Here is a 19,781-nt window from a genome sequence, read left to right on the forward strand (position 1 = left end):
CATTGTAGTTGTGTCCCTGTGTCCCGGTCGTCATTTATATTCCCTGTGTCCCGGTCGTCATTTGTATCCCGGTGTCCCGGTCTGTATATACATTCGTTTTTTAGTTTTGTTTTTCTCCTTTATTTTTTTCCTTTTTTCTTTTTTTTCTTTTTTAGTTTATTTAGATTTTTAGATGTTTTAGTTTTTTTATTAGTTTTTAGTTTTTTTGTAGTTTTTACCATTTTTTTAGTTTTTTTAGTTTTTTTTTTTTACTTATGTCCTGGTCGTCATTTATACTCCCTGTGTCCCGGTCGTCATTTTTGTCTCGGTGCTTTGTTGATTGCTAATTTATATTATATTTATATTTATATTTTTTATATTTATTAATATTTTTTTAGTTTTCTTTTTCTCTTATTTTTCAGTTTTTTCCTTTTTTTTAGTTTTTTCTTTTTTAGTTTTTAGTTTTTTTTTTGTTTTTTACCGTTTTTTAGTTTTTTTTTAGTTTTTTTAGTTTTTTAGCTTTTTTAGTTTTTTTATTAGTTTTTAGTTTTTTTTTTAGTTTTTGCCTTTTTTTAGTTTTTTCAGTTTTTTTTAGTTTGTAGTTTTTTACCTTTTTTTAGTTTTTTTTAGTTTTTTAGCTTTTTTAGTTTTTTTTCTTTTTAGTTTTTTTTGTAGTTTTTACCTTTTTTAGTTTTTTTTCTTCTTTTGTATTAGTGTGAAATAATTCAGACGTCATATGCGGACAAACACGACGTCACTCGACAGACAGACAGACAGACATAACCCACAAACAACTTATTTTTATATATATTTATTCATATTTTTTTAGTCTTCTTTTTCTCTTTTATTTTTCAGTTTTTTCCTTTTTTTTAGTTTTTTTCTTTTTTAGTTTTTAGTTTTTTTTAGTTTTTTACCTTTTTTTAGTTTTTTTTAGTTTTTTTTAGTTTTTTAGCTTTTTTAGTTTTTTTATTAGTTTTTATTTTTTTTGTAGTTTTTGCCTTTTTTATTTTTTTCAGTTTTTTTTTAGTTATTAGATTTTTACCTTTTTTTAGTTTTTTTTTAGTTTTTTAGCTTTTTTAGGTTTTTTTTCTTTTTAGTTTTTTTTGTAGTTTTTACCTTTTTTAGTTTTTTTCTTCTTTTGTATTAGTGTGAAATAATTTAGACGTCATATGCGAACAAACATGACGTCACCTGATCCATCCACAGATCCACACACAGACAACTTATTTTTATATATATAGATATATGTTTTAAAACTCGGCAAATGGTCGGTGTTTTTGACCCTCTTTGGCCATTTTTTGATTGGAGGTAATTTATTTATGTTGTATGTCGTTATGCTGCTATGTTATTTATGTTGTTATGTTTTTTGTCTTGTTTTTTCTTTTTTTGTGTGTTTACTCCACAGTTTAATGTACTTTGTGGGTTATAAATAAATTATTATTATTATTATAATTTGCATTCTGCAAACAAAAAACAAAAAAAAGGTTGCTTAAATAATTGCTAACCGATGTTTAAAATGTCGATTTAGTTTTCAATTTATCATACTTTTGGATTAAATAGAAGGCAAAAAAATCAAAAAATAAATATGCTTTTAAAGCAAATTTAAACTGATAGGCAAGAGTCTAGGGAGCTTGCAATGAATAAGAAAATAAGAAGATATTCGAAGCTGTATCCAGGGGGGGGGGGTTTAACCCTCTCCCCTAACTGATTGTCCAACATGTAAAGACGCAACAAAAATGAATAAAAATAAGTTTCTTATATGTTTTTAAAAAAATTTTGTACTCCGGTAGTTTGAAAACCAATATCCATGAAATGTATTATTTATTTTAACAAAAAGCTCATTTTTCCAAAACAAATTCAATTACCATTTTCATATTTAAAAATTTTCTGTCAGACATAAACACACTTTCAAAATATTTATTGTTGTCAGTTAAATACAGAAGAGTCCTTAGCCTTTAAAGTGGTGTGAGAGGAGAAATCAGGTATTTATATTTATCAAAATAAAATATCAATAATTATCTTATATTAAATAATGTTTACAAATTCATAAGTTAAAGCCAAATAGTTTACAAAATTAGAAAAACCAGGATAGAAAACAGATTGCTTCTAGCCTGTTTTATTGTTTTAAAAAGTAGAATTGTGGCAAAGAGTCAAACTTTAGCGTAAAGAGCGAGGGATTGCAGAAGGGACAACCCATTTCATATACGGAGTAATTTCTGTTCGTTTTAAGTTTTAATGTCGCTCCATACTTTCAGTTGAAAAAACTGTTTTTTTTATTTAATTTCTGAACGTTTTTGAATTAATGCATGTTTGATTTTGGCTCTCCGCACATAAATTATTGAAATGAAATTTGTATATTAATTTTTTTTTTTTGGCTAAATGGCTTTCTCTTAGCTTTGATCAGACGATTTTGAAAAATAAGGGGTGGGGAAGGAGGCCTAGCTGCCCTCCAATTTTTTGGTTACTTAAAAAGGCTACTAGAACCTTTAATTTTTAACGAACGTTTTTATTAGTAAAAAATATGCGTAACTTAAGAATTAACTGACGTAACAAACTTTTATATTCTTATATTTTTATTATGTGTACGAGGGGGTTTGTACCCTCGTTAATACTTCGCTCTTTACACTAAATCGTAAGTTTTGTCCCAATTATTTAAGAATGACCCCTGAATCAAAAAGGCCGTAGAATAAATAGTTGAAATTACTAAAAATACTTTAGCATAAAGAGCGAGGTATTTATCTCCTCCTAAATACCTCGCTCTTTATGCTAAAGTATTTTTAGAACCCCTCATATGCGTAATAATCTCTGTTCGTTTTAAATTTCAATGCTATTCCTTACTTTCAATTGAAAAAACGTTTTCATGTTTATTTTTTCATTGTTTTTTATAGTAAAGCTAGAAAATCCTACGCCCTTTTCATTGAATTTTTCTTCCCCCATGACATATTCCTCCAAGGAAAGATCCTCCCACATAGCCCCCTCCCATCAAATCCACCCCCCAAACCAAAAAAAAAAATCCCCCTGAAAGTGTCTGTACACTTCCCAATAACCATTACTATATGTAAACACTGGTCAAAGTTTGTAACTTGCAGCCACTCCCCCAGGGATTGTGGGGGAGTAATTCATTCCCAAAGACATAGTTATTATGGTTTTCGACTATGCGGAACAAAATGGCTATCTCAAAATTGTAATCTGTTAACTTTTGGAAAAAAATGAGCGTGGGAGGGGGCCTAGGTACCCTCCAATTTTTTTGATCACTTAAAAAGGGCACTAGAACTTTTCATTTCCGTAAGAATTAGCCCTCTTGCGACACTCTAGGACCACTTGGTCGATACGATAACCCCTGGGAAAAAAAAAACAAACAAACAAATAAACACGCACCCGTGATTTGTCTTCTGGCAAAAAATACGAAATTCCACATTTTTTTAGATAGGAGCTTGAAATTTTTGCTATAGGGTTCTCTGATACGCCAAATGCGATGGTGTGATTTTCGTTAAGATTCTATGACTTTTAGGGGATTTTTTCCCCTATTTTCTAAATAAGGCAAATTTTCTCAGGCTCGTAACTTTTGATGACAAAGACTAAATTAATTGAAACTTATATATTTAGAATCAACGTAAAAATTCCATTCTTTTGATGTATCTTTTAGCATCAAAATTCCGTTTTTTAGAGTTTCGTTTACTATTGAATCGGGTCGCTCCTTACAGTTCATTACCACGAACTGTTTGATTCTCTTCCTAATTTGTCAAGGCACAAAAATTGCGAGCGAAAAATCTTTCATTCACAGAGTTAAGATTAAAGGTAAGGTATTTTTTTCAATTAGAAAAGGTGGAAGCTTTTGAAAAGCTGTTTTCCTATTTATAAAACAAATACGAGGGAGGATACGTAAGACACAGCATTTTTCGGCAATAGTTGTGAATAAATTATTGCTGACATAAGGTTTTCAAACCTATTTCTTTCCAGTGGGAATTTTCGCTCCTTGAGTAAAAGTAAGACGTTAAAACAAGGAAAACACATTTCCAGTCATGAGCCTTGGCTTTTTTACTGACAAGTATGACTACCAAATAAACGTTCAAATAGGGATAAGTCAATTTGTTAGACACTGAAAACAGATACAAAAGTCTCATTTTTTCGATATACAGCGATCATCATCAGCAGATGTACTAAAGCATAAAAATAAAAACTAACATATTAATACAAAACAAAATAATTACTTCCAATTCATTCACTACGTTTGTCCGACCGAGTTCAATAACTGGGTTCATTCAAAGTCTTGAGTTGTAAATTTTCTTCTTTAATATTGCCTAAATGTAAGTTGAATTTTTATCTAAGGTGGCAAAATCTTCTTCGTCTTCTAATTGCAATACAAATGTTGCTGATTATATAGTTATACACTTGATCGGTCAGATCTCCCCATTTATATGCCGTATTTTCGACGTAATTCCTTCAATTAGAAAATACTTAATTTAAGGTATTAAGTTGGAAACAAGTGTGACTACAGTGGGGCTTGGGCATTACTTTTACCAGCTTACCATGTTTCTTGCATCCTAAAATGCTTTTAAAAATCAGAGGCGAACCTTAACGTAAAACCATACCCCTATCTATGAAATTAAGCATACGAAATTAGGTCATATGCTTATAACCTTTGAAAAAAAGCACCCTTGAAAGGTATACTATAATTAAATAAGAATCACTCTAAATGAAAATTCTCTCTATTCTCTACAACCACTAGTTAGTAGAAACTATATTTAATTGGAAACCTTATCCATGACAGTTATATTTATATCTACCTCGGTATCTGCAAAAAAGAAATCAGATTTAATCGATTGTCTTAGGAAGCCAAATTAGTTAGTTGCATGATAGGTCAAATATAAATCATGAAAGAAAAGTATAATTTTGAACAACCGAGTTTCTTCAGTTAGGCTCTCTAAAAAAAATCAATACTCTAAAATGTGAAACACTAGCTTATATGGTTTTTATTTGTCTGCAAAATATACATTCTGATAGTTTTGTGTCCAAATTACAGACACTTGCAACGAAAAGTTTTATAGAGCCAAGACCAACTCTCCTCAAACACTGCAATTTATTTTCAAGGAAATGTACGCTTTCCTTTTTTGTACGCAAAGTGAACACTTTGGCTAAAAAGACGTAAAAAAAAAAAATCTAAATTCGTTGCATTCACTCAAAATTAGATTGTTCTATCACCGAATCAAAATCCTGCGTATGAAACCTAGCTTAATCCTTGAAAAGCTTAAAGTAATTTGAGGGTAACCCCCCCCCCCTCCAAGCCCCTTATCCTCCCAAACACATCCAGCCAAAATTTGTAAATATCTATTTTGTTCAGCGTAGGTGTAAGATTTAGAGATTATGTCTTTGAGGATGACATCTCCACCCCCCCCCCACAGCTTTCAGGGCAAGTTGTAAGTTATGCCCTGGAAGCACATACGGTTCTTATAGAAAAGGTGGTAAACCTTCAATGGGGCTCATTAGACAATTAATTAGAAGTTCTAGTGCTCTTTTTAAGGGTCAAAGTGATCGGAGGGTGGCTACCCCCCCATTACCATCATTTCCAAAATATATCCAATCATTTCGGTTGAGGGGAGGGGGCTATGTGGGAGGATCTTTCCTTGGCGAAATATGTCATGAGGGAACAGAAATTCAATGAAAAGGGTGCAGGATTTTCTAAAATTACTATAAAAAAAAAAATGAAAAAATAAACATGGAAAAATTCTTTCAATTGAAAGTAAGGAGTACCATTGAAACTTAAAACGAACAGAGATTATTACGCATATAAGGGGTTCTAAAAATACTTTAGCATAAAGAGCGAGGTATTTAGGAGGAGATAAATACCTCGCTCTTTATGCTAAAGTATTTTTAGTAATTTCAACTATTTATTCTACGGCCTTTCTGATTCAGGGGTCATTCTTAAAGAATCGGCACAAAACTTACGATTTAGTGTAAAGAGCGATGTATTAACGAGGGTACAAACCCCCTCATATACATAATAAAAATTTAAGAATATAAAAGTTTGTTACGTAAGTTATTTCTTAAGTTACGTATATTTTTTACTAATAAAAAAATTCGTTAAAAATTAAAATTTATAGTTGCCTTTTTGTGTAACCAAAAAATTGCATGGCAACTAGGCCTCCTTCCCCATCCCATATTTCTCAAAATCGTCTGATCAGAACTAAGAGAAAGCAATTTAGCCAAAAAAGGAATTAAAATGTAAATTTCATTTTAATAATTTATGAGTGGAGAGCCAAAATCAAACATGCATTAATTCAAAAACGTTCAGAAATTACATAAAAAAAACAAACTATTTTTTCTAACTGAAAGTAAGGAGCGACATTAAAACTTAAAACGAACAGAAATTACTCCTTATATGAAATGGGTTGTCCCCTCCGCAATCCTTCGCTCTTTACGCTAAAGTTTGACTCTTTACCACAATTCTGCTTTTTAAGACAATTAAAAGCTTTAGCATAAAGAGCGAGGGATTGCGGAGGGGAAAACCCATTTCATATACGGAGTAATTTCTGTTCGTTTTAAGTTTTAATGTCACTCCTTACTTTCAGTTAGAAAAACTAGTTTTTTTTATGTAATTAAAAAAAGCTTATAACTTGCAAGAAAAAAAACTTATTAGTATTGTGAAATAGCTTGTTACTCGTAGGAAAAAAACTTGTTAGCATTGGGGAAAACTTGTTACTCACGAGGAAAAATGTGTTAGTAGGAAAAAACTTGTCAGTATTGTGAAGAAAACTTGTTACTCTTAAGAAAATAGTGTTCATAGATTAGGCTAGATTTCTTACATGCTAGTAGGTTAGATTAACCTAACTTGCCATGTGTAGGTAAATTGTGTAGGTTGTTTCACAGTAATAACTAGTTTTTTCCTAAGAGTATCAAGTTTTTTCACAGTGCTAACATGTTTTTTCTTACGATTCATAATTTTTTTTTTTACAACACCAACAAGTTTTTTCGCAATACTAACAGGTTTTTTTACTACGAGTACTAATAAGTTTTTTTCACACCATTTGCAAATTTTTTCCTCTAAATAACGGGACTAAACTGAACGCAGATATTCCTCGGTTTGGGTGGGGGGGGGGGGTATCGTGCATATCTGTTTCGGTTTCAGCCTATATCGATACATATTACGTTCCTTCCATGATTTCGTTTTCAACAAGATTCAAAATACCCACCTAAAATATATACTATTAAATATATTTAGCATAAATGTATACTAAAATATAAACGTGAAGAGTGGGCCATTTCCATAACCTGGGATCCTTACCCTTAGGGTTGTATGGATCATTTTACCCCTTGAGGAGCATTTATTTTGGTCATTTATTCTCAGCATATAATTCTCATTTATTCTCATTATTCTCAGCACCTGGCTTTTAGCATTGTTAATCTAAGTTTTAGCCTCAACCAAACTGCAAAAGTATTGATTTTGGTACCTTTTAAACTGAAAAAACTTCTATACAGCATATAAGAAATCAGCCAAAATTGGAAGAAGTGATATTGACTGTTTTTAGTATTTTCTTTTAAAATGACTACTTTATGAAAACAACTTAATTTGCACGTATAAAAAGTCGGTAATTGGTAAATCTGGTACGTAGATCACGAACATGCACCATTTTTTTGTTTGGAAAACTCTAGTTGAGTTCCCCTCCTTCTTTCCTCCCAGAAATCAAGCGTCAATATAGATATCGTTACGTAACACAAGAGATCAACGTTATGCGATGATGAATCCGTACAGTAAAAATGGACTTTTAATGGAAAGAAGAACTCATGTCCACGTCAATTTAATTAATGAAAAAAGCCCAGGGTGTGGGCTATCTTCCTAAGTTTCTATGACTATTACTCTTATGAGAAAAGATAATGAAATAAAAACAATGTATTGAAAACGCTTTTAAAATCTGTGAAGAATTTAAGAACTAACATTATTTTTGCAGAAGACGAGATATACAATCCTCTAAAAAAATGATTACTTTTATCTTTAGCAAAAACACGTTTCTATGTTCAGAAAGAAGCTTTAACGGATTGTATCAATAAAAATCTTTTTATTGTCATTGAAAGACCGGGAGCGGGGGTGGTTAAAGGATCTATTATCCTTTCTAGGCCAATAATTCTTCATTATATTTGTGAGGGGGTGTATTCACAAGGGCAAAAAGAAACGACCTTTTTTTTATTTACAGCAAACGATTTGTATAGTTCTGTTTTTCGTCATAATCCATTCAATTACAAATTAAGTATCTGAACCAACCCATGTATTCTCTGAAAAATAAAGAACTACACCCATAGCACCTTTTCTAAAAATTAACTTTAAACAAAAAGTCATTACTCAGGAACAAATCAAAATACTACACCATGCATTAACTTCCACATCATGCGTTTCTGCTGAAAAACAGCGATGGAATTACAGTCAAGGTAGCGTAATCTAGCGATTTCAGTAGATTCCTGTTGGCCACCACCATTTACATAAATTTGTATTTAATTTCTCTTTTTCCTACCATTATCTCTAGCTATAGAACTTAAGTAATTAATTCATGTGACAAAACGAAAATGTCATGACTAACCCCAAAGTGAAAGCCAAGAAGTCATATTTTTTTTTGCGCTGTAAAGTGCAAAATTTCGGTATTTTATAATTCCTGATGAAGACGGTGAAATGACAGAGATGAGCAATTACATTAAGCAGCCTACTATTAGGGCTTATCTTGGTGATCTTCTCTATCTGGGGCTTATCTTAGGAAAAACAAGACAAACTTTTTAGGAAAAGAAGGGGAAACTTCACTACTTTGCTTTGGGAGATATAAATTTAAAATTATGTTTTATTTTACATTATATTGCTGGAATGGCACATCAAATCCCAGAATCTACTATTTGTTTAAAAAGGAAAAGAAAAAAAAAAGGTATTGAGATCTTTTCTCAACGCCAGTTCTTAAGATAAAGCCAATTTTGAGGCATTATTTATGAAGAGAGAAATGCTTTGCGTACATACCACTACGCGTCTAAAAGCACGATGTTTCACAATTTGTTTTTTTTTTTTCTAAAGCCGTGAGAATTAATTACTGTGTGACTACTAGTTTGGTCTTTTCTCAGCATACTTTCTGAAACGTGAGCAATTCCGGGGAATAAAAATCTATTTAATTGACGAGCATCATCTATTTTGCACAAACTGAATATTGTCCTTTTATTTAAACTGTACACAAAAATATATTTGGTTATCCCAACTTTGAGAGACCATAGCTATGAAAAACACCTCTAAAACCAAGCAAACAAATTGTTACGTTAATGTATTAAATGAGCGGCTAGATGCAGTTAAGTCTTTTTTCTTTTATTTAGAAAAGTCATGTGGTTCAAGAATTTAACGAGGACACATTGGCGCATGATTTAATTTTGTTAAATCTAGCTAGTAAAATCCCTCACGTAAGGCAAGGGTTCATCCCTAAATTAGACCTATGAGTTGAAGCTAGCATAAAAAATTTCATAGGGGGAATGGCTTTCGCTGAATTTTGTGCATTTCCCAGTCAAAATTATCCGGATCTGTCGATAAAAAAAACGAAAATTCGACAGTTATACAGAGGGACATTTGAAATGTGTTTTTATTTTTAAAATATTGACTTATTACATACAATCAGTGATGTAAAAAATTATTAGGTTAAAACTCGTTTGGGAAGGCTTAATTTCAACCACTTTTCAATTAAATTTATCCGGCCCTGTCGAGAGAAAAAGGTGCTAATTAGAAAACTCACACAAATATGCGTTTTAAAGATGTTGTTAGCTTGAGCTATAACGAAACTAATTTTAAATGATCTTAGTTTTTCTTAGTGATTAACCCAATTAACCTTAACTAATCTAAGTTTGTTGAGCAGTATGCTAACACTCAAAATCTGCACACTAGTTGTGTGCAATAAAATATATGCGTCGCAGATTCTATTAAAATTAATAAAATACTGGCAAATGATCAGAAATACAATCACCTGCTGATCAGATAAGACATGGCATGCCTTCTTCTCCTAATCCTAATTCCAAATTCAGAATAAACGGGTTATATTTCTTTCTTTGTCTTTGCTGAAAGTTTTTTTTATCTAGGTAATCTCTTTTTTTCTTCTTTTTTTTCGAAGCACTGCTTGGACAGATATGACACATTAAATTTGCTATTTTAAAAAAAAATAGAGGTCTTTCGAAATTACATTTGATGAAAATTTAAAGTTTTAGTCGGCAAAAATCAATAAAATCTTACCTTTTTCGTTTCCTCCAATATTCCTCTATGGATAAGAAATTAAAGAGCTTGGAAATACTCTCAAATCCTGGGATAATTTTTCCAGATTTTCTAGTCATCTGAGGCGTCTTTTGACGGGATTTTGAAATTGATCTAAAAGAAGAAAACATAATTAGTTTATTACTGAATAGCTAGTCCGTAATAACAATGTTAGAAACAGCACTATAATAGATGAATGAGAAGAGCAGATTCATAAAAACAGAAAAAGCCTAAATTCATATAAACATGATAGAACATTTGGAAAAAACACACACAAATTATAAACTCTACTGGGCCGTCCTCGGTGCAAATAGAATAAAACTTAAGCAGGGTTACCTTCACTTGGGAATATGTTGGCAAAATTTTGTTTAAATTTATAGTTTGTTTATGACAGGAACGCTGAGTAAAGATATCTGTCAAAATATTTGCATTCTCCTCTTTTTTTGTCCACTGGCTGCAAATGTCGGTGTTTTTTCGTATTATCCTCGAAGCAAGGGAGCTCAGGGATATTATTACCGTGGGGGGGTGCTGATCCTTAAAAAAGTTTATACCAGAAAAATTCATACGGTAGAAAAAAGATAACTATTAAGTAAGTTCAGTCAATAGAAACCAGAAATCTAGAAGAGGGGATGACATATGAAATATAACATGCGTGTTCCATATGTAATATGTATGTAAGAAAAGAGGTGTAATCAAAAATTATCGAGACTGATAAGATTAATCTTAAGTCGGTTTGATTAAGAACTTGCAGGTGCTATATTTATCTAATTATTTGGTTTGGTAAAAATATATTAGATTTTGACATAGATTGGATTAAAATTGTCTCAGTTGGCTTCTAAGAGCAATTACCAAATGTTTGAAAACAGTTTGTTGATAAAAAAAAGGCAAGAGAAAAAAAAATATCAAATGAGGGAAAGTCGCCATTTAAGCTGATTCAGGAATTGGAACTATATTTTAATCTGAAGTTTAAACGTTTTTTTGTATAAGATACAATAAAAACAACTTGCGAGGGCCATGCCCAAACATAATGTAACGTTAAATTCAATAGTAAATTTTGATCCAACCAAATTTTTGAGGGGTTTCAGGCCTTTTTTTGAAGTCTCTATAAGTTTCTTTTTGTTATAAACTTTTCCTTTTAATATGAATAGCAAAACAAAAATTTCCATTCCAGAATCACTGTCAGTTAACAATTTTTTCCCAATAGGCAGATTTTTTTCAAAACGTATTTCTTTACTTTTAGCTACAATGGGCTATGGTTCGCCCCTTACTAGGTGCAACTACAGCTGCAACCATGATTATTGCACGAATAAAACAATTCAAGTTTTCATTTTATAACATATCAGTCATGTCGAAACTACATTTTGTTTGATATAACCAACCCCAGAAAATGCTTTCCAGAAGATGATAGTACTATTTTGACTTTTGGTAACTATTTACCGCTGTTTGTTGTTTACTATATTTCAGCCATATCTACAACCGAGAACCAAATGAAACTTATATAATCCCCATTTATAACGAACCATGCCGGTGCTTTATGTAAATCGATATAAACTAGATCGATCTATGAAGTATTTTTTATGTTATTTTGTCAAAAAATAAGCGTGAATACATATTTCCTTCAATTATTACGCTATATATGGCTACAACCTAACATTATGACGTCATTCATCAATCTTGTATATGAAAATGCAGCTTTTTTGTAAAATTGATTCTTAAAAAATAAAAATATTACAATGAGCGCTAGAAGTAGCAATTTCCTTTCAAATGGGCCATTATACAGCTCTCTAGGATGCTTCAGTGCCCTACTAGATGAAGAGGAAGAACGGAAAAAAAATGCCTTTGATGCAGAATTTCTAAGTTTAAATAAATTTTCTTGCTTTCCAAGCCAGTGGGTTTTCCTCCTTATTCAAGCCCAGGGACAGTAATTTTCATACATAGGGATTTCAGACAAGTAGGTTCAAAACAAGTATTGTTTTGATCTGACAGTATTCTTAGAAAATATGGGCTATTTTAATTCTTAGTACTGGACGTGATCGTCTCTTGCTAGGTCACTAGCTACCGCTGCAACCTAGGTTTCATTATAGCCGACATCATAATATGGCATAATGTTTTACGTCATATGTGGTCACAACCTAGGATTAAGACGTCATTCATCAGTCTTGTACATTAAAATACAGTTTTTCGTAAAACATTATTCAATTTGAAAAATAATTCTTGTTAATTACCATAGTTTTTTTTTAACACGTCAACTTTCTTCAAAATGAGCCATTTAACAGCTTTCTATGATGTTCCAGTGCCCCGCTAGCCTCGGAGAAAAAAAGAAAAAAAGATGTCGTCGATGCAGAATATCGTAGTTCTATCGTTTTTTCAAGCAAATGTATTTTCCTGGTTATTCAAGCCAAGGAACTATAAGTATTTTTTTTCTGTAGGGTTTTCGGACAGGGCGATTCTAATAGTGTGCACATTTTTTTATCTGACTGTATTTTTAGAATGTATGGGCTATTCTATTTTTTAATTTGGGACCTGATCATATTTTTGAGGCTGCTAGCTAACGCTGCGACCCAGACCATTTATAGTGAACCATACTGCTGCCGTATGTAAGGGTTTTTTACTATAGTACTGCATCGATCCTTTATATTATTTTCGGTGTCGAATATTTTCAAACATTCTCTCTTTTTCACTTTGAATTTTCATTTATTTTAGACAATTTTTCAATGGCCTTTGCTTTGTCTGCTCGAATTGATCGTAGTTGTTTAGGCTCTATTTTATTCTTGTAGCCTGGTTGCGAAATTCTGATATTTATTTTAATAGTTAAATTACTATGGACTAAAGTTCGTCCTTTTATGTACAAAAGAAAAAGACATAGATGTTGTCAATCCAGACTATCGTAGTTCAAGCAACTTAGCTTGTTTTTCAGGCCAATAGATTTTACTCGTTATTCAAGCCAAGGGATGGTAAGTTCTAATATAATATAAGGCAGTATAAAAATACTGTACTTCTTGTTTTGAATCTGAAACAATTTTCAGGAGTTATGGGCTATCATATTTCTTAGTATCAGAAATGATTACATAAGCACGACGATGTGAAAAATTCCTGGTGTTGATAGCAAGAGCTACTACAGTGCTATATAAAAATACAGTTTTTCGTAAAAAATGATTCTTTATGAAAATTATTGTTTTTAATTACTAAAGGTTTTTAATCACATCAATTGCCTTTAAAATGAGCTATTAAACTGCTTTCTACAATATTCGATTGCCCCTCTATCTGAGGGAAAAAAAAAGGAAAATAAAGATGCTTTCGATGCAGAATATCGTGGTTGTAGCCAATTTTCTTGTTTTTCCAGCCAATAGATTGTCCTTGTTATTCAAGCCAAGGGACCATAAGTTTCCTCTATAGGGATTTTAGACAGAATGGTTCTAACAGTGTACTTTTTGTTTTGATGTGAGACTATTTTCAGGAGTGTTGGCTATCACATTTCATGGTATTGAACGTGATCGTCTCTTACAAGATTGCTAGCTACCGCTGCCACCCGGATAACAGAAACACCTCAGTGAAGTTTCAGAATAACGGCGAAGCTCTTATTTTAGGGTAATGACAATTATATCTAGATGTCCACTTCTGTCGTTAAAATATTTTCTTACAAAACTTAGAATATAGAATAGCCCTTAAATTAATCTTAAATTCAACACAATTTTGCCAAACAAAGATAAAGTTTGAATTTAAAACTTAAAACTAATTAAAGACTAGACCTACGTTGCCCGGGCAACGTGAAGTGTTGCGGCAACCTTTTTCCGGCTTCGCCGAATAAAGTGTTGCGAGAGCAACACTTTAGTTTTGTTTCTTCGCTATCGATCAGTAATCACATGATCAAAGGCTATTCCTCAGCATTGAAAAAATAACAACAAAATAGTATCGAAAGAAGGGACTAAATTTATGTTGCAGCCAGTTGAACTTTATCCTTTACAATCGTAGACATCGTGACGGATGAAAACTCGGAACAATATCTTATACAATCTAGTTGGTATTATAAAGCTATCCGTAACTTTTCAAGATTAAAATAACATAGGTGACACTAATTATTACGAAACTACCTCATTGTTTTTCGATATCGTTTGTACCCGTTGCGTAAACACTTAATTCTGTCAGATTTTAAGAGATCAAATACAATGTGCACCAATTTGCAAAAAATTTCTAGCCCAAAGTGAAAAGATTCTTACTTACAAGTCCCTCTCCCGTGATAGACATCAAGTTCACCGGAAACAAATAAATGGGTACACCAGCTAGCAAAAGTTGCAAACCCCTCATCGTTGAAGATGATTGTAGCCCAACAGCTGATTATTACTTAAAAGTCTCCTACATGTTTTACCACTGGAACCAAATTGGTTTAACCATCAAATACACTGGAAACAAATAATAGGTACACCAACTAGCAAAAGTGGAAAACCCCTTATTACCGAAGAGGATTATGAGCTAACAGCCGTTTCTCGCCCAAATTGAACCGATTCTTACTTATTTGGTACACCAACTAGCATAGTTTCAAACCCCTCATCGCTGAAGTTGACTGTAACATAACAGCAGATTATTACTTACAAGTCTCCTACATGTCTTACCATTGGAACTAAATTGGTTTTACCATCAAATACACTGGAAACAAATAATAGATACACCAGCTAGGGAAAGTTGCTAACCCCTCATTGCCGAAGGTGATTATTAACTAACAGCTTAATGTTGCTTACAAGTCCTCTATATCCTCACAATTTGTATCGGCCTAGATTTCGTTTCAGTGTGTACCTTACTACTGAAGTTGTACACCCCTTGAAACTTTCAAACTGGTATACCTCATGAAAGAATTTTTGTACCAAAAAATAGATGTCATATACTTTGATCAGCTCATCAAGAGCTATCGATTGCCGTCAAAAAAAAATTTTTTGTGTCCTAGTTCAAAAGTTGATTTTTTTTGCCGTAGGCCAACTTTCTAACGTCACCACTTAAAAACGAGCAAAGGATAAGCTCCAATTTCTTTAGCAATGAGAGAACTTTTAAAGTTTATTAGGCACATCTGATACCATTTCTCTACCGTAATCCTAAGTCCGAAAAACCGAATGATAAACTCAGCTGAAATCACGAACAGAAATGGGTAGAAACAATAGATGGCAGCACTATCGGACCCGTGGGAAAATGCCACATTTTTCTTTTGTAAAATTTTCTATTTATCACTCAAAGAAGATATATTGGCTGTGGGGCCAGGTAATTGCCGCATACATTTAACACTTATAGATTTTAGTCCATCTTCAGTTTGAAAGTGGTGCCTGCCTGCTAGAACGGAGCGTTCCACTCGGAAGCAGAAACCTGGTTTGATGATACGAGAGCTTGGCTGCACAACTTCAGATACTCCTCTCTGACATAGGCTATTTAACTCCACTTCTCTTCGCACACCATAGGCTTTGGCTTGTGGACAATAAAAAACCATTCTTTTTGGCCCCAGGCAAGAGTTCTGCGGAGCTTTCCAAAATGTAATGTGATATTCATCAATCCGCCCTAAGGTCCACACTTTCCGTAAAAACCTCACAGGTGATACCCTTACCAGTTTCCAGGAATAAGCTGAGATCGGCGGCATAGGAAAAAAAAAACAGGAAAAAACCAAAGTGTTCCTCTCGTAACAAAATTATACTAATTATGGATGGTTCCACCATTTATATTAACTCCTTCTTCTTTGTACTAAATTTTTGTATTTTTAGCCCAGGGCTTAAAGAGTTAATTGTTTATTAAAATACCACGGTGATAAAAAGTTTAATTTCGTTTTACCACCATTTTTCAAGAACAGGAGCGATCATTTAGATTTAACAGAACAAAAAATATTCCAGAACAAAAAATTTAACAGAACAAAAAATTTTGAATGACAACCAGTAAATATACCGCTTACAATTTTCAACTGGTCATATTTGTTGAATTTTAAATTGCAAGTGTTAGCAAAAAGAGTGAGCGTTGAGCTGGCAACAACCGCCTCCATTATAGAAATGCTTCTAATTATTCCTATAAAATTAATTTCCAAAGTTTTAGTCACCCTTTACTTTATTTTGAACTAGCTGTTGGGGTGGCGCTTCACGCCACCCCAACACCTAGTTGGTGAGTGGGGGCGCTTCGCGCCCCCCAAGCCCCCCTGCGCGCGTAAGTCGTTACGTGTCATATTAGTTACGCGCCATTGTAGTTGTGTCACTATGTCGCACCTGTGAATATAGATAGATCTATATATATATATATATATATATATATATATATATATATATATATATATATATATATATATATATATATATATATATATATATATATATATATATATATATATATATATATATATATATATATATATATATATATATATATATATATATATATATATATATATATATATATATATATATATATATATATATATATATATATATATATATATATATATATATATATATATATATATATATATATATATATATATATATATATATATATATATATATATATGTTTTTAACTACGTAAATCTTGCGAATATACAACATTCTTGGCTGTCCCATTGTCTGTGCATATACAAAACCTTATATACTTAATTTGACGTCATATGTTAACGCTCTATTTACAAAAAAACAAACATGCATACATACAACTTATTTTTATATAGATAGATAGGTAGATATGCATATACAATACAAATTAACTACGTAAAACTTGCGAATATACAACATTCTTCGCTGTCCCATTGTCATTGCATATAAATAGATTGTCAGGTTTACCGACCCTCGAACATGCAACGTACAATTGTCCATGGGAAAAACAATCTGTATTAAGATCTATACCGCATTTTTCTAATGATTGCCCTTGAGCTTTGTTGATGGTGATTGCAAATGCTAATCGAATTGGGATTTGCAATCTTTTAAATTGAAAAGGCAGATCCGTTGGAATCATTGCAAAGCTTTGGTGGGTTGATATTTCGTAACAATATTATTGGTACGCCTATTTTTAGTTGTAGCACGTTTGGTGGACACCCTGGGAGATCCAGGGAAATTAATAATTTAGATGGTAAATTAACCGCCTCATTTGGTTGCAGAACTGTGTCGACTGACTTGTAAAGGACTGCCTGGTTGTGAATCTTGGTCAAAACAATATTGTTGATTTCGTGGACGTCTATATTCTTGGCTGCCAGAATCGCTCGTTTTTTTTAGCCATTTATGATTTTTATAATTGGTTAGAATATTCGGAAATAGTTTTTCAACCAATTCATTTTTGGACGTCACTAAATTACAGAATTCAGCAGGCAGTTGTATACGTCCTGAAATTGAGTTTACTGGGAGCTTTCCGTTTCCAATTGCCAGCAATTGATCTGAAAATGAGTCATCGACCAGATGACCATCGAGTCATGACCAGAGTCATCGTTTTGCAATCGGACACGCATATTTTGTAGTAAATTTTAATGTCTTTACGTGTGACCATAAATTAGAATTTTTCAGGCATGCATTCATTTTGTCTGCAAGGGTTGATCTAAGTATTATAGGTAACGTTCGCCTGAAATCTCCCGCAAGCATTGTTAATGTGCTGCCAAAGGGTTTCGAATTCCCTCGCAAATCTCTCAATGATTGATCCAAAGCCTCGAGCGATTTTTTGTGTGCCATTATGCACTCGTCCCAAATAATAAGTTTGCATTGCTGCAATACTTTACCCATCCCAGATGATTTAGAAATATTGCACGTGGGAGTTTCTGTAGAATGAAAATTCAGAGACAATTTCAAAGCGGAATGAGCAGCTCTTCCACCAGGCAGCAACGTTGCGGCTATTCCGGACGACGCAATTGCCAACGCTATGTCATTTTTTGATCGAATTGATGCCAGAATCAATTTTATGTCAAATGTTTTACCAGTACCTCCTGACGCTTCCAAAAAGAAGATTTCTCCAACGTTGTTATCGACACAATGCATTATCTTATCATAAATGTCCTTTTGCACAGACGTTAACTTACAAATGTTATTTTGTATATACGACAATAGATCACTCGTGCTGTAACTTTGTTCACGATCCAATTCTATACATGTTGAAACAGCAGCGTTACGATTAGGTGAAGGCATTCCCAAACCCTGAAGAGGTTTGTTTGCCATACATACGCACAAATCTTCAATAATAACTAAAGTGTAGTTATAAATTTCTGATGTAAAATCAAAAGTCATATCTGATGTCTCTAGCCGTTTTCGATGGAGTATATCCTCGGCCATTTTCGATTTATATTTTTCCCATAACTCTGTAGGAGATGAAAGAGAGCAAGTTGTTAGTATGATTCCAAACAATGCACGAAATTGACTAGGAGTTGACGTTTCGCACGCTTCATTGATGCAGTTATCCCAGTGTTGGTCGATCTCCAAGAAATTCAGAGCTTGGCATGCACTACGGTAAATGTCATGTATAATACCGTTTACACTTCTCAAATACTCAAAGGACGTCGGACCAGGTACATTCACCAAAAGCAGGCGGAGAAAGAAGCATTCATGTTGATTGGGTTGAATGGTGTAGAGTCTTCCTATCGGGGTATCTTTGAAGATGGTAGGTTGGCCGTCGACTGACTTACCCTGTTTTCGACGTTCAAATACTTTATTTTTAGCATTCCACGTGTAATACAAAGGCACTTCAGTATACAGCAGTTTTTTTGCAAACGAATCATTTTGACATAATGAAAAGAAAGCAGTTAACGTTGTATCCGGTGGATTCAGGGCTCTTTGTCGCACGTTGGATTCCGAAAAATAAACACGTTGTCCATTCTGTAAATGTACCGCTAAGTGAACAACAGCTGGACTTCGTTCATGTATCAGAAATGAAAGAATTCGCCAAACAGCTTCAGGGAGAGAGAGAGAGTGAGAGAGCCAAAATCAGATACAAACAAATAATTTAGACATATAAACAGACAAAAACAGACGCAGGACCAAATCAAACAGTTGCCCAGACACACAGAGAGAGAGAGAGAGAGAATGAGAGAGACAGAACACATACAATCACAAAGATTCAGACATCAAAGAAAGACACTGTGATAATCAAACATCCACACAGAGACACAGGTGCATACAAGTGAGAAAGACACAATACAAACAAACGCAAATATTGAGACATAAAAAATAGACAAAGAAGACATTGGGACAAGCAAACACCCACCCAGGCACATATACAGAGAGAGTAAGAGGGAAAAAAATACGTACAAACACACAGATACAGACACAAAAACGGACAAAGACATATATTGGGACAAGCAAACACGCACCCAAAGACACAGACACAGAGATTGAGAGAGACAAAATCACATACAAACACACAGATTCAGACATACAAATAGACAAAGACAGACACTGGGACAAGCAGACACCCACCCAGACACACAGGCACAGAGAGGGAGAAAGACAAAAAACACACACAAGCAAACAGATTTAGACATGCAAACAGACAAAACAGACACTGGGACAAACAAATACCAGCCCAGACAACCCATGCACAAAAAGTTAGAGAGAAAAAAAC

General features: G+C 33.1%; 1 protein-coding gene across 1 annotated transcript in view; it reads right to left on the reverse strand.

Annotated features, from left to right (window-relative positions):
* LOC136025765 (uncharacterized) overlaps nt 1-19,781 on the reverse strand; it is a 92,077-nt gene that overhangs the window by 30,615 nt on the left and 41,681 nt on the right. The window contains exon 4 of the mRNA XM_065701751.1: nt 10,217-10,348. Within this exon, the coding sequence (XP_065557823.1) occupies nt 10,217-10,348 (132 nt within the window). The remainder of the gene's footprint in view (nt 1-10,216; nt 10,349-19,781) is intronic.

Source organism: Artemia franciscana, chromosome 4, assembly GCF_032884065.1.
Source record: "Artemia franciscana chromosome 4, ASM3288406v1, whole genome shotgun sequence".
Classification (NCBI taxonomy): Eukaryota; Metazoa; Arthropoda; class Branchiopoda; order Anostraca; family Artemiidae; genus Artemia; species Artemia franciscana.